The sequence below is a fragment of the Miniopterus schreibersii genome (assembly GCF_964146895.1).
Source record: "Miniopterus schreibersii genome assembly, chromosome: 12".
Taxonomy (NCBI): Eukaryota; Metazoa; Chordata; class Mammalia; order Chiroptera; family Miniopteridae; genus Miniopterus; species Miniopterus schreibersii.
Window position 1 is genome coordinate 41,723,873 of NC_138112.1, and position 15,806 is coordinate 41,739,678.

At 45.4% G+C, this 15,806-nt stretch overlaps 1 protein-coding gene across 3 annotated transcripts in view; it reads right to left on the reverse strand.

Moving 5' to 3' along the window:
* Window positions 1-1,052: 1,052 nt before the first annotated feature.
* IRAG1 (inositol 1,4,5-triphosphate receptor associated 1) overlaps window positions 1,053-15,806 on the reverse strand; it is a gene marked incomplete at its 5' end in the record, with an annotated part of 96,672 nt that continues 81,918 nt past the window's right edge. For all 3 annotated transcript variants that reach the window (XM_081155639.1, XM_081155638.1, XM_081155640.1), the window contains 4 exons: window positions 1,053-3,259; window positions 6,575-6,709; window positions 8,030-8,149; window positions 13,806-13,873. In XM_081155639.1, the coding sequence (XP_081011765.1) occupies window positions 3,016-3,259; window positions 6,575-6,709; window positions 8,030-8,149; window positions 13,806-13,873 (567 nt within the window). In that variant the 3' untranslated portion in view covers window positions 1,053-3,015. The remainder of the gene's footprint in view (window positions 3,260-6,574; window positions 6,710-8,029; window positions 8,150-13,805; window positions 13,874-15,806) is intronic.

Sequence of the window (15,806 nt, forward strand, 5' to 3'; positions counted from 1 at the left end):
TGGCAACAGTTCCATCTGCTTCAGGTCAATCTTTGCTTTTCAGAAAAGAAATACTGATGAGTACTTTTTCAGGAATACCCTTGGAAATGTGGTGACTCTTACACTCCTTCTTTTCCTCAACCTCCCTTACTCTCGAAGGGGTTTGGGTGAGGGCCTAGGCTGGGAGGACTCTTGACGCCTTTCTGCGGAGCAGCTGGAGGTTTGGGAACTTACTGCACCCTCCTCTGCTGGCCTTTGTCTCAACCAGAAACAAAGGTGGGAACTCTGTGGCCAAGTGGACAATGGGTCAGCTCAGCCTGGACCTTCTTTAAGAGAGGCTGAGACTGGCCCTGACCCGTGTGTCTCAGTGGTTAGTGTCAGCCCTCGCACCAAAGGGTCATGGGTTCGATTCCTGCTGAAGATCATGCACCTGGGTTACAGGTTTGATACTGGCCCTGGTCAGGGTGCCATGCAGGAGGCACCAATCAATTTGTCTCTCTCACATCGATGTCTTTCTCTCTCCCCCCTCCCCCCTCCCCCCCTCCCTCCCACTCTCTCTAAAAATCAATGGAAAAAATATCCTCCAGTGAGGATTAACAACAACAACAACAAAAATAGAGAGGCTGAGACTGGACATTGTCAGCCTAGAACTCTGTCTCAGCCACTCTCTCAAGAGCTCTATTTGCATCCTGTCTTTGTCTCTGAGGGCCTAGAACTCCTTTGGTATGTCTGGTCTCCCTGGAAGGGGCAGGTAAACCATCCATCCATGCCCCCAAAGTCTGTCTGCCTTGATCTGCACCTCTTTACCTAATGGCACATCCTTGGTCCACCCTGGCTTGGGCTTCTCTCACAGTGATTTTCTAGCCCTGTAAAGGACATCCCTCTTAAGTCAACATACTCTTTTAAAGTGGGGCCTAATTGAGGTGGGTCTTCTGAAAGGGGTGGTTGCATCAAGCCTTGTTCTTGAGCTTGGACATGGTATTGCTAGTCAGGCCTCATTTCTGTTCCCTCTCAGAGTAGACTGAAAAATATTAGACTAAGTTGAGGCTAATAAAGATGTTATTTTTCTTATTGAGATAGTGGTGATGCTGGTCCTGGTGTTAGGAAGTATGAAAAACGTCAGCTGTCCCCTGGCTGCTCTCCACCACCTTGAAGTCTCCCTTGTTCTTTAGACCAACATTTAATGACAACATCCCCAGTGTTAGCCACCATGCTAAGCCCTTACCCAGAAAATGGGCAAGACATGGTTCTTGTCTTTGAGGAAAAATGCTAGGGGAGAGAGACACATAAATAAGTTATTGTTATACATTGTTGTAATGGTCCATAATAAGGATGTTTAAAAAGTGCCAGGAAACACAGAGGAGGGTGTGTCTTCTTGTGTGGGGTATAGTGGGAGTTGGAGGGAGGTCATTAGAGCCTGTATGGAGGGGATGATTTTTACACTTGGTCCTGAAGGGGGACCAGCAGAAAAGAGAATCGCAGAAGAAAAACTAGTGAGTAGAGGTGCAGAGCTGTGAGAGAAAACAGGTTAGTCCGGGAGCCAGAAATGGTTTGGAAGCGCTGAAGGGTCGCTTGGGGGAGTGGGACTGGGATGGAAGGCATCCGGTTAGGAGGCCACTGGAAGAGGCGATGCAGTGCAGCGGTTAAGAGCACGGCCCCTGGGCCAGCCTGCCTGGGTGTGAGTTCCAGCCCCATGATTTACTAACTGGGCGTCCTCCGAGACTTACTTGTATTTTTGGGGCTTCCATTTCCTTATCTGAAAATGTGAAGAGTAGAACCCATCTCATAATTGTTGGGGTTTTTTTGTTTGTTTTTCTTGAGGGCTAAATGAATGAATACCTATATAATACCTAGAACCGTGTTTGTCTCATCGTCAGTTTTATGAGTGCTAGCAACAAAAACAAACAACTTCAACAACAAAACAAAAACAAAAGCAAAACAATCATAATAAAACCCACACAGAAACCAGCACCCCCCAGAACTGATGAGGGATGAGCGAAGGCTGTGAGGGTGGAGCGAGAGGGCAGGCCCAAGGCGGGGTGTGCCGGTCGGTGTTCTGCTGAACAAGCGGGGTGCTCTGAGGCACAGGCTGGGCTGGCAATGGCATTCGAGCGGAAGCACTCGGCGCAGCTGCCCACTTGCTCGTGGGCACACGGGACCCGAAGCGCTCCGTGTCTCCTCGCTCACCCGAGAGGCCCGTCAACTGCTCCCAGTGGGGAGAAAGCAAAGAGGGAATTGGCTGTGCTGTACAGCAGCTTAGACTCGTTCTTGAAACGGGGACCAGCAAGTTCACCATGGAAGCCATGACTTTGCAGTGTTTTTCAAATATCTTAGATCCACGTGGGAGCTCACTGAACAGGTGCCTGGTGACTGCCCCATACCTGGTGAAAATCTGTGGGTTGGCTTTATCCAGAGCGCCCAGAGCACATCTGGAGGCTTGTTGGCTTCATGCACGTGCGTGCTGTGTGCATGTGTGTGTGGTGTGTGTGTACGATGCATATATATTAATTCACGTCTTCCCGTTGCATTTTAAGCACTGAGCTAAACCCAGCCTAAATATTTTTCTGAGAAACCTTTTCTCCTTCTGTAAAGGGCAACTCTGATTCCAAAGGGGCAGGAGGAGAGTCAGTGAGAATGAGATGGGAAATGGGAAGATATTCACGTTGTGACTCCAAATTCCAGGCCTGATCCTCGGGGTTGGAGTGAGCCTTTAGGCACAATTCTTCCTGGTTTCCTACTGCAAAGAGCAAAGTGGGGAGAGTGCTCTTCTTACTGTCCCCTGCAGTGAGCTTCCCCTCCATCAGATTTCCCTGGTGAAGGTGACTTCTTTGTCCACTGGCTGCTTTCCCAGGGAAGTTTTGTTGATCCTCTGAGAACATGTTACTATATGTGAATAGCTCCCCCAGAGGAGCTGATCGTGGAAGAACCCCTGCTCATTCCCTGACGGGCCTGCGGCAGCGTGCCCACACCTGGGCCTGACATCATTATCACGTGGGGAAAGAGCTAGAGCAGGGCCCTAGCTGGAGGTCAGCTTTCCTACTGCTCTGTGGGCTGCTCATGCTGGAGTCCCGAGCTCCACCAGGAGTCCCTCTGGGCTGCTGAGCAAGTGGATCTTCCAAGGGGCCCGTCGGTCTGCTCCACACAAGAGTTATAGGAATTGTACAGCCCCAACACCACAGTCAAGACCAGCATCGCTGCGGCCATCATCCAAATGACTTGCCAGTGCTGACACAGTTTGGGATACAGGACTTGTAAGAAGTGAACCAGTTCTTCAAGTTTGCTGTCAAATGAAAAAATAGGTGGAGGGTTTAGTATATTGAGCACATATATGATGCCCAGACCACCTTTCTCTGCCTGGAATACTTCCTGTGCTATCTAGAGTAGTGGTTCTCAAACTCAGTGGTGTATAGAGTCTCTCGGCAGCACTTATTCCCAGGCCTACTGAATAAGGGACGGATTTTAAGTAGCCAGCTGGAAGAGATGCATTTAACCTCATAAAGGCACCTGCAGTGGAGACAGCCCAAGTGATGGTTTGAATGTGTGTGATGCTGGGGTGGGAGGAGCAGTTTTCTCTGAAGGTCCCATGAAGCGCCATCCTGAATAAAGTCAGGACGTCAGCCTTAAACCCCTGCCAAGGCCTGGAGCCCAGTCACAATAATACCAGTCAAGTAACGCCTTTCCTACCCCTTAATCTAGATTCCCGTTCTCAGCATTAACCCTGGGGAGGTCAGACACTGCAACAGCAAGGCTAGGGTGGAGGGAAGGAGTGTAAGTAGGAGCCTGAGAGAGAAGCCATGCTCCCCATCCCCACTGCAGACTTCCTTCCTGAAGCAGGCCAGAGCTGGGGGAGGAAAGACACTTGAACTTCATAAGAAGTTCAAGCTTTTCACTATTTCAGGAAACTGGCCATTTTAATTCCTGAAATGAGGTTACTCTTGGGACTTAAAGTTGACCAAAGGGACTTATGTTTTCTAAGAGTTATTGGAAAAGTAAAGGGATGTACCAAATATCATCTTAACTCCATAGAGCAGGTTTGAACAGGCCGTGGGAGAAAAGACAAAAGTTTTTTGCTGTACCTTATGATTCTTACTGGTTCAATGTATTACATAAATGTCAGAGGACTGTTCTCTGTTGTTGTTTTTTACCCTCATCAGAGGATATTTTTCTCATTGCTTTTCAGAGAGAGTGGGAGGGAGAGAGAGAGAGAAAGGAGAGAGGGAGAGAAATATTGATGTGAAAGAGATACATTGATTGGTTGCCTCTGCACAAGCCCCTGCAGGGCGAGGCATGTGCCCTCGGCCAGAATCGAATCTGGGCCCTTCGGTCCATGGGCTGGTGCTCTAACCACTGAGCGAAACCGGCCAGGGCTGTTCTCTGTTTTAATATGGTTAAGATATTGGGTTGATTCACCAAAGTTTATTTAAGCTGATCTTCCAGAAAGTAATATTTACAACATATTACATTATTACATATTATTAAACAAGGAGAAATTAAAACAATACTTTAGTGTTTGTTGTTGAATCTCTGAAATAAGGGGTCAGCTGTGGGGTGACCTCAATGTTTTTGTGTTTTGTTTTGAAATTCACTACGTAGGACATGGAACTTTTAATGACTTCAGACCTTGCTTGTTGGTGAGATGGCAAAATTTTATGGGGGAATCATGTCTGAATGCAGGTGCCTACAGGCAACTGTGTGTGTGAGGGACTCAGAGGTGAATGCATTGCTTGGCATTGAAGACGACAGCTCTCGGGGCTAGCCTGCCTTGAGTCACAGTTGAGGAAGGGAGCCTGTAACTTTGAGTGGGCAGTTTATATGACAGCAGTGTTGTCATGTTGGGCCCAAAAAGGTGAAGCTACACCACTGTGCTGAAGGACAAGGACCCTTCTGAGGGCTGTGCTGATGTCTGGTTTCCATCACCTGTGGTATAGGCATGTACTCAAGACCAAATGTAAATCTGAAAGGGAGCCAATGTGGGAGAGAAAACAAGGCCTCTTAGGATAGGTAGGACCAAGAGGACATCCTCAGACAATGGATGCAAAGGGTGGTCATTTCCTTAAACTGCTGACCGGGAACTGTACAGAGAGGGGCCCAGGCACAGCCTTAATTTCCGTGGGGTTTCATGAAATGGGAGGGAGCCGCCAATCTTCTGAGATCAAGTTAGCTAGATAAGGATTCCAGCCCTGTGCCTTGTAAACCAGACTGTTTATATTCCATGTACTCTCTGTTTGGTTCTCTTTTGTTCTTTCTCGGTGTTTGGAAATGTTAGAAGTTCCAGCCTGTGTTAGCTATATTGAAGGGAGCCAAAGGAAGAACAGTTGTCCAGCCTGGGCTTGTTGCATTAAAGGGGAGGAAAGCATCGTGGTGGTCTGCAAAATAAGAGCAGACAACTCTGAGAGAGAGAAGACATAAGGAGAACAGGATCCAGCTGCTTGGAGTAGGGGCTGTGCTTTCACTGTTGAAACTTGGGGGTTCTTTCATTCGGAGGGGCGGTGCATCCTAGCACAGGTTGTTTTCACTGGTGAAGCATTTTCTCCAGCTCTGCTAGACAGCTCTTCCCTTAAACATTGGGGTTAACTCCTGCAGGCCCAGACCTTTCACTCTGGCTGAATCTTCTACCAACTGCTCTCCATCGATTGTTCCTCTGTGCTTTGAAGCACTTCTATCTTACGTCTAATCTTCATTTTATTACCTTATTTGTTACATGCATGTGATTTCCAGAGTCTGCCAGCGATGAAGCATAGACACATACCCTGTCCCAAGTTTAGCGGCTAATTAGATAATCATTTTGGCTAGAGCCATTTTCAACCCTAGGATAGCCTGGGGGTCTAAAAACAAAGATTTTGGTGAAGTGTTCCAAGTTTGTTGTAACCACATTTTTAAACATCAAAATTCAAGACTTCTGGTTTGAATGTACTAATAGAGACAGTAGGGTAGATTATATGAAGTTGGGGCTATCATTAAAATCCAGAATGTAGGTAGGACAAGATTCAGGATCTATACTATCTTTATCTACATGTTATATATATTTTCCAGATTTAGAGAAATATACTCTTGAAATATAAAGTGTATTTAAAAAACCCCAAGTATTTCCAATCCAAAGCAAAACCAATGTCCAGATGACTGAGCCTGTTTGATCAGCATGGAATGGACCTGTTGGAAACTCACCTTTGCCACCAACCTGAGTTTGTCCCTTATATTCATCTATTCTCTCTGCCTCTGTTCTTGTAAGAAACCCCCTCTAGGGCTTCAGGCCAGCTCCCTTGACCTTGGATCATTTGTGGGGATGGCTGGAAAAGGAGCTAACAGTGGCTGGGCTAGGAGAGGCTCCAGTCAGGGTTCCTCACAGTTGGTTTCTCAGCTCCTAATTACAGCCTCCCCAACACCTCTGACCTCTCAGCTCTTGCAAACATCCCCTTGTTAACTATTTTGGCTCTTTGGAATTTCCTCTGTCTCCTCCCCCAACATGAGTGCCCTCTTGGTTTCTGTTGGCTGATCCTTTGGGCCCTAGACCCACTGATGCCCTGGATTGGCCCCTCCAGAGCCGTTGTGCAGTTAATGAATTGTGACTGATTTTAGGAATGACCGGGGCTCCAACCTGCTTCCCGGACCCTTTTCCTCTTCCTCAGTTTCTTCGGCCCCTTCAGGATCCTCGGGACCCTCATTCTTCTGTTCTTCCTCATCGTCTTTTAGGCCTTGAAGCTCTTTGGTTTTCTTTAGATCTTCCTGGTATCTGGAAGGCAAAAAAGAACATTTGAGTCTGGAAAGGCCAGGCACAGAGAATTCTTTCCTGAGGCCCGAGAGGAGAGGACTTGAGCACCTCCAATAACTACGCACTTCCTGTGGTTCCACACAACAGGAAAAAGCTGGGAAGCTCCACTGAATCCCATGGCTCATGTCAGTACAATTTCCCTTCAGTCTCCAGTCATCCTTCCTGTTTGTGAAAGTGTGACAAACTGACAGGGAAAAATGTGACCAGGTTCCTGTCCTACCAGACATTTAGGGGGGCTAAGATTGCATTTGTTTTCTGTGTAAGCTTGGAGCTTCAGCTCCTCACCTGTAAAATGGAGAGGGTGCCATTCACCTCACAGGGTGTTGGAATGTTCTCAGGAAGTGCCAGGCAAAGGGCTTGATCTAGGGAGGGTGACACCTGTCACACAGGCTTGTTGGGAAGTTTTATCGAAGTGACAGGCACACAGCTTGTCTTAGAGAGGTGCTCAGCAAATGTTTACAAAGCCAATGGAGTCATTTACCCTCACACATTCTGAGTACAGAGGACAACTATGGGTTAAAAAGCAGGCTTCCCAAGAGAAATCCTTCTGATTTCCTTCTCCCATGATCAATAAATGCTGAAGAATATACACTTTCTGCTTGTCCTACAGCTGAGTGTTTAAGGCCTCCACAGTTTGGCTGGGGCAACCCCAGCATGGTGTGTGTGGCTGCCACACAGAAGCCCACAGGTTTCACACCAGGAGCCACAGGAAAAGCAGCTCGGGATGTGATGCCTAGTCAGAGGTAGTTCTCTGCCTGGCTGGGTTTGGGCCTGATCAGCACTCTGTCCCATCCGTGACTGACAAGTCAGAGATGCTATTGAAGCTCAGTTGGAGAAGGGGCCAGCTGGAAGTCAAGGGAACTCCAGTTTACAGGAGGAAGGAAAGGCTGGGGCAGTTGTAAGAAGCAGAGTTGTGGCTGCTTCTGGGCGTTTTTGGCAGCAACATGACTGCTCTGGGTTCTCAGGAAGCCTCAGGCACCGTCAAGAGGAACCCACCCAGAGCCCTTGATTTTCAGATCATTCTGGGCAGTGACTTTCTGGTGGCTTTTTGCCTAAAAAGAGGGCAGTCTTGTTATTGTCTGACCACACCTTCTTGCCCAGCTTCCTCCTGTCCTTCCTGTGGAACAGTGCTGCTCTTTCCTATGTGGCACCTTACTGAGGCGAGGAGGTCCTGGGGCCAATGGTTGCTTCCCTAAATCCTCAAAGAGACAGGAAAAGCCTGTGGGAAGGTATCTTCTGAGACCTGCCAGGTGACCTCAGAGTGGATGAAGTCTGACTCACCTCTTATTGTACGTTCCTTCTTCCATCTTGGCCTTTGTCTCCTGGCTAATCTCCTCCGGGCAGCTCGGAGTTGGCGTGGGAGCAGAGGCTTCACAATCTGGGTCCCCATTTGTTTTTCCACTAGTGAGAAGAGGGAAGTACAGGGCGTCCTTTCAGGGACAGATTGGGCTTCTGAAAACCAAACCACGTCTTTGGCCTGATTCCTGATCAGAAGTGAGGAAACTCATTGGATTGAGTTAATTTCAATCCTTCTACCCTGAGACAAGATTTATGAAGGCCCTGGACCATGAATCCTCCATAGACCACCAAACATCAAATACTTCACCAGTTCCCCCTTTTCCTCATGTTCCCAAATTCTACCTTTATTCTTAATCCAGGAGATACTGTGTGGGTGGACAAACAGCTATTGGGAGCTTGACAGCACCAAGATGAGAAAGATGGAGGCAGACCGAAACGTTCAATGCCATTCCATTCCTGTGTCTATCTTCTGTTTCATTCATGTAAATACCTACTGAGTACTGGAATCACAGGCATCTTGTAATGTGCTGGGATACATCAGAAAATAAATGGTCTTTGCCAACACAGAGATTAGAAGGAAAAAAACATAAACAAAGGGAAAGAAAAAATATATAATTCATTGCAAGTTGTGATAACTTTTGTGATAGAAACAAACTCTACGGTGACAGAAAATAATGAGAGAATCTGCTTAGACTGAGTGGTCAGAAAAGGCCTGAGGTGGTATAACTGAAGCACAAACTTAAACGACGAGAAGTCAGCTAGTTATAATTATAACAGAAGGAAGATCAGTCTAGGTAGAGGATGCAGGATGTATGAAGATCCCAGATGTGGAAATGTTTGAGGAACTTAAAGGAGGCGGTGAGGCAGGAGTTAACTTTTGGACTGGAGGCATCTAAGTGGAGATATCAAGTAGGTAGTTGGATATACCAAAGGCTGAGGAAATTCATTTGGTATCATGATAATATAGATGATATTTAAAGCGAGGGGAACGGGTGTGGTTACCTAGGGAGACAGTATAAAGAAAGATGAGAAGAGGACCCAAGACCAAGTGATGGGCGTCTCTGACCTTAGCTCAGGTGGACAAGCAGTGACAAAGGAGAGTGATAAGCAGCAGCCAGAGAGGTAGGAGAAAAACCAGGAGAGCATGGAGTTCTGGGAGCCAAGAGAGGCGAGCTTGCCAAGGAGGGAGAGTTGTGTGTCATACACACACTTCTGAGAGTCTGAGTTAGGTAAGTGGCTCTTAGATTTGATAATATGAAGGTCAAGAGGAGCTTTGATGAAATGGCAGAAGCCAAAGACAGATTGAATGGGCTTAGGAAAGAGTGGGAGGGGAGAAAAGGGAAGACATAGACACAATGATGTGACTGGGAAAGGGAGTGGAAGAGTGTTGGGGGGATGCATAGCTGAAGAAGTGGGCTAAGGGATGGGAGCATATTGAAATGCAGATGGAGACGGTCCAGGAGAGGGGATGAAAGAAAGAAGAAAACCAAAGGAACAAATTCTTTGAAAAGGGCAGCAGAGGCAGATGTTGGAAAGATTGAGGAGCTTCTCCTTGGCTGTAACAGAGAAGGTAATAGGTTGTAGGTTGGGGACCTGGTGAAGGAAGATGAGAGGGCTACTATCTGATAGCTTAAATTTACTATAAAGTAAAAGACAAGGTCATCTATTGAGAGTGAGAGGTAGAGAGGCCTACGGAGGTTTGAGGGAAGAGAAGAGGCATGAAAGAATCATGTGAGAGAGGGGGTGGTAAACAAAAATGTTAGAAAATCAAAGTAGGATGGCTGGGCAGTGCTGGGAGCCATTTGAGGTATGAGATCACAGGCTTAAAGGAAGTATCCTGATGCCTACGCCTTCCCTATAGACCCTGCAGGCCTCCTAGGGAACCAGAATCCCAGTGGGAGTCGTGTCAAGAGGGAACCCTCAAATAAGGCAGAAGAGTGAGCAGAGCTTTTCAGCAGGATTCTGAAAGATTACAGCTGCCACCCTCTCCAACCCCTCAGGCAGGCTTTATGCCTGAGACATATCTTCTCCTCCTTCTTGGCATCAGTTTCTCATCCCTTAGTTTTCCTCAGACATTTTAAAATTTACATTTCATCAGGCTGGAAACCAAAACCCATTGTGAACAAGAAAAATAATACTCTAAAAATATCAGCTATTCATAACATTTCTCCTTTTGCAAATTACATTATCCACTCCCTCCCATGTGACCTTTGCCTAATGTGCAGTTTCCCATTTGTCCAAACAACTGGAACAAGAGCAGAAAAAACATAGCTATAGCCAAAGGCAGGGAAAGTAATTCCTTTATTAAATATATTTATATATTAGAGATAAAGCATTCGTATCAGACTTTTTATTTCTTTTATCTTCAGCTGTCAACCTTAGAGGTTAATGATAAACATGTCTGTAGTGTCGAGGAGAAGAACCTGCCTGAGGCAAAAACGGGTTCAAATCCCAGCTCCAAAATGTGCAAAGTACTTAACTACCCTGACCTTCAGATTCCTCAGCTGTCAAATGAAGATAATAACATATACCTGAAGGTGGTAGTATAAGAATTAATGAAGAAATAGAAGTAAACTTTCTGTGATATGGTACTTAACAAATTATATTGTTTATTGTTAGTTATGCAGTAAATTTATTGGTAGATTTTGGGAGCAATTTGATGTTCTTCCAAACCTGATCCATAAAAAAATCCAAGCTGATAAATTCCCAGGTGATTATTTATATCTTTAAGAGAGACCTTGACATAGATTACTCTGACATTTCAGAATCAGAAGAACCCTAAATGTGACTTTAAAGTATGGTAAAATTGACATAAAATTGCTTTAATAAATTTTTCAAATGTGTGTACATTGTGCCATAACACACTCATGCACCTTCAAGGTTTGCCAACCAAGTGATGAGAAGCAAAACTTTCACTGTCCTCAGGTCAATGTCTATAGAGACTGAAACTTTTCCCTGGTAGAGCCAGCAAGCGCATTTCAACAACTTTTTAACATGTGGATCTGTTCAGGGTCCCGATCGCCCAGGTTGACTCGATTGCCCTGTTGAACTCCATTCACCTATGGGGCCTTAGTTTCTAACCCGCTTTCACATACCTTCTCTCACCTCACCCTCCCAATGGTAAGAAGAACTAACATTTATCCTATGTATCAGGCTCTGTGCTGACATCTCACTTAAAACAGTGACCCAATAAGATAAGTAATACTATTGTTCTCAGTTTGACAGGCAAGAAAACCAAGACTCAATGAGGTTAAATAACCAGCCCAAGGTCAGTGTTTGATAGAGCTCTAACCTGATCCTATGCAGTCTGACATTTGCCCATTCTCTTGACTGCACTATATGCAACCCTGTGGGGGATTAACCCATTTGAAAGATGAAAAACATGCTCAGGTTGAGTAAGTGACTTGCCTAAGTTCACATTATTGGTGGTTGGTGGACCTGGCTGGGACTCCTTGGTCTTCTAACTTCGTGTCAAAGTACACTTTCCATATCTCCCTGAGCCTTGTTTCAACAGAAGTCTTTTCCTGGGGCTCTGAGCAGTGTGAGGGGTTCAAGGGAACTTGCCAAGTGGGCCATGACTGCTCTTAGGCTGGGCTATGGCATATGATGTGGTCCTTCTTTTAAAGGTTGCTTGTTTAGAGTGAGAGATGGGCAAGGAGAACCTTTGGTTTAATACTGGAGGTGGGATGAGAAGTAGGGGAAACACACAATGTGTGACCTCTAGACTGAGCTTAGAGTTCCTGAAATATCTTCTCCAACAACCTGGAAGCTTTTCCTGTGTATCTTTAAGGCAGCTTAAATACCTTCTCTTCTGTGGAATCTTCGCCAATGTTTTCCCCTCTCCCACGCCCTGTGGTTAAAGTTGACGTCTCCCTCCCTCTGTGCCCTCATTACACCTCTGTTACAGCATAACTTGGAGATAGGATATTTTTCTGTTTTATGTACATGCCCATCCCTCCCTGTGGCCGTGGTTGCAGGGAGAGAGACTGTGTTTGAGTTGGAGTGGTGCTTGGCTCAGTAGGTGCCTTTAAGTGTGTGCTGAGTTACATTGAGGAGTATGGGAAGTGAGGCAAGGGAAAGAGGAGCAGCAGCAGCAGGTTCTTGATGGCCCTCACTGCCTCAGGTAGAGGTTCTCAGCTGGCCTGAACATTAGCCCTACAGGGTCCAGGCCTTGCCCCATCATGATTAGTCTCTTGAGGAGAGTGGGGACAGACATCTCCTGCCCTTATTAGTTCTGCAGGCCAAGAGTTGGAAACAGGGCCATGTTGGGGACCCTCCTGGAGAGGGGGTTGGTGCTTTTAAAGGCAGGATTGGGAGGGAGAATTACAGTGAGCTTCTCACTCAGGGCATAGTGACTATTTCTGGAGAGATTCAGAGACCAGGGACTAGACACTATGACTCTAGGGACCTGGTAAGATTCTGTAACCTTGGTTATGTCCACATGGTTGTTAGTTTGTCATTCCTTTATAATTTCCTTATAGCAAGCAGAAAAACAGGGATACAAATAAACAAAAATACCCTATATAACATCAAGGACCTGTAAGACAGCAAAAAGAGGAAATTCTGGGAAAACTTCAAGACTAGTGCAGGGTGAGTCACTGAGGGACAGGTTTGTGGTTGATATATTGAGAGGGGAGGAAAACAGGCTAAGTCTGGGGGTGAGGAGCTTGGGAGCTTGTCTGTACTGAAAAGGGGCCCAGCATAGACATTTCTTACCAGGCCAAGCAAACTATTCTAACAGCAATGAAAAATAAAGGACTGAAGTTGTCTCAAGGCAAGGAAGAAGGAAGAATAAAGGTGTGTGTTCTACCACGTGAGGAAAGACACAAGGGGAATGTTCTGAGAGGTGGCAGCTGTGGTCCAGATGTTTCCCAGCAAGCAAATGAGCGAATTAGAGAAGCAAGTGGTAACCTTGTGTGGAAACAGCCTGCCTTGCTTTGGCTGAGGGTGAGAAGACCCACAGGTTGCACAGATGCCTAGAAAATCAGGCATAGTCCACGCTGTCGGTCGCTCATCCAAGACTCCTCTCCTTCCTACATCCTAACAGCAATGTGATTTTGTTTAACAATTTATTCTTCTTTGTGAAGCCATTTTGCTTCATGGGAAGCTGGCCCTCTCTTTCCATCCCCTGGGGATAGTTTAAGAAACGATGACAATCCCATTCCCAAAGCCTGTGATTGGCTTAGAAAAAGACCAAATCTGTCAACAAGATGAGAAGGAAGACTGAAGAAAGGCCTCTGGGTTCATTCCTAAGAAACATGGGAAAAGGCAGTCCTTTTTCCTGTAGATATTGTCATGTCTGGATAGGATACCTGGGACCAGTGGCCATTTGCCACAAGTCTGCTGATGAAGTCAACAGATAAAGTGGGCAGAGGCCCGGGACTCGTGGAGAGGCTGAGCTGGGCCCGCTGCATCACACCCGGAGCAGCCCCTCCTCTGGACTTAGTTAAGCCCCTTTGAGCTGGGGTGTTCCTGTATCTGTCTGTAGCCCAAGGAGTCCCGACCAACAGAGAAGGCTTCCATCTCCAGTGGGCTCTTCTTAGATCGTGGTACCCTTGACCTAAGCCACGGCATCATGCTGGTCTAGGAATTTTGCAAACTGGGTGTGAAATCTTTGTGGGTCTCAGAGTCCCACTTATTTCTCCTAGAACTTAATTTGCTTTCTATTGCATTTTGGGGGTGAGGATGGCAGGAAAGCTGAGTTGGGGAAATTTTTCTCAGAGGTACCCGAAGTTCAGAGGAAAACTGACAAACTTACTTTTCCAAAAGTGCAGGCAGTGCTGAGGTGGTGACAGGTAGATTGCCTTTTCCATTAGGTGATTCTGACTGAATGGAAAACAGGAGACAGAGAATTGGGGATTAGTGGGGAAGGAAGAGACCGGAGCTGCTGGGTGTCTGATGATGCTGGGGGTAGAGGAGCTGCTGCTGCTCCTCTTTCCCTTTCCTCACTCCACTCGCTTTCTAATCGTCATTTAAGACCAGGCATTGGCCCAGTCCTCAGGCTTCCTCTGTCCTGCTTCCCTTGGTGTTCTTTCACTCTGGGGCACATGCAATTTGCAACTTTTACTTTTCCTCTTCAAGTTTTGTTGAGCGAAGAGTTTACATTTAAGGCTATCTTCTGGAGGAGAGCCATCCTTTTTTCTCTGTCCCTGGATTAAATATCATTGAGTCTCCTACCAAACACAGCCCCAAGGGCCCCTGGGATAGATACATGCAAGCCCATCACTGCCCAGGAGATACAGCTCCATGCCCCATTCTCAGGAGATGCCCGTCTTTACTAAAAGATCAAGCCATCATAAACTTATAATAAATACCCCAGGACTATCACATTGTTTTGTGTAATGGATTTGATTTAAACAATGGTTCTCAACTCTGGCTGCGCATTCAAATCACTTGGGGGAGATTTCTGAAAGTACTAAATCAGTCCAGAATCTTGGGGTGGGCCCAGGCATGGAATGTTTAAAAAGTATTCCACGTCATTTGAATGTATAGCCCTGGTTGCCAACTCCTAGCCTAAAGAAATATATATGTATATTTGGAAACTACATTTATACATTTAGTATAGTATGGGCAATAGGTTCTTTAAAACATGCTAACTGGCCCTCCCTAAGCTCCTTTAAAAATTTTTGTTTTAGGCTCCTTTGTTTTAGTGGGAGATTTGGGAGTTTATGCTGATTTCAAAGATGGTTGAAATGTTCAAGGCAGGAAGAGGTGAAAGAAGTTTAAAAGTTACTGCTACCTATTGCCACAATAGAGCTTAAATCTGCTTTACCTATTGCTTAAGATCAGATTATTTCCTTATAGAGTCATGGACGGGGGCATGAAGGAACAACTGAAGAAAGAATTACAAGTTTTAGATAGGATTAAGTAGATTCACAAGGACTTGGGATCTGGAAAATATTTTGTTATATAGGAACTATCTTTGTTTAAAAAAATTGAAATGGATTTTCTTCTGATTATAATACATCCTTATTATAGAAATATAAAAAGGCATCAAGAAGATAAAAATCACCTGTGGTTTTACCATTGCCCATAGATAATCATTATTAATAGTTTTACATATATGCTTCCAGAATTTTCTGTTTACACATAGAAAAACACTTTCTAAAAAAACCACAAAACAGAAGTATACTGTATATACTGTTTTAAATAGCTTTTTACTAATAATTATGAAAAAATTTTCATGTCAATAAATACAGGGTGGGTCAAAAGTAGATTTGCAGTTGTGAGTATGTGAAACAGAGCCTATTCTTACATTATTGTTTATTAATTATTGTATTATTTTCCATATGAACAACTGTAAACATACTTTTTCCCCACCCTATATTTACATTCTAATAATTATTTTTAGCAACTGCATAGAAACCTCTTATAGGGATGTCCATAATGTACTTAACCAATCTCTTATTAACGGACATTTGAGTAGTCTCCAGTTTTTCATTGTTGTAAACACTGTTGTAATGAATTGAGGCAGGATAACATTGAGCTTAGGAATTCAAGCTCTGGAATCAGAGAGCCTATGGTTCAAAGCTCAGTTCCACCACTATACAATGCAGCTCAGCTGTTTGAGCCCATTGCAGAGCGAGACAAAATTGTACCACCTTGGAGGGTTGTGGTTTACACATGAAAAAGGATACCACTTGTAAGGAACACTCCCTGAGCCGCCAGCACCTTGCTCAATTATACTGTATTCTTCTCAGGGCAGTGGAAGACCTGGAGCCTGGTCTATACTGGGCTTTTAAAGCACACAGCGCAGAAC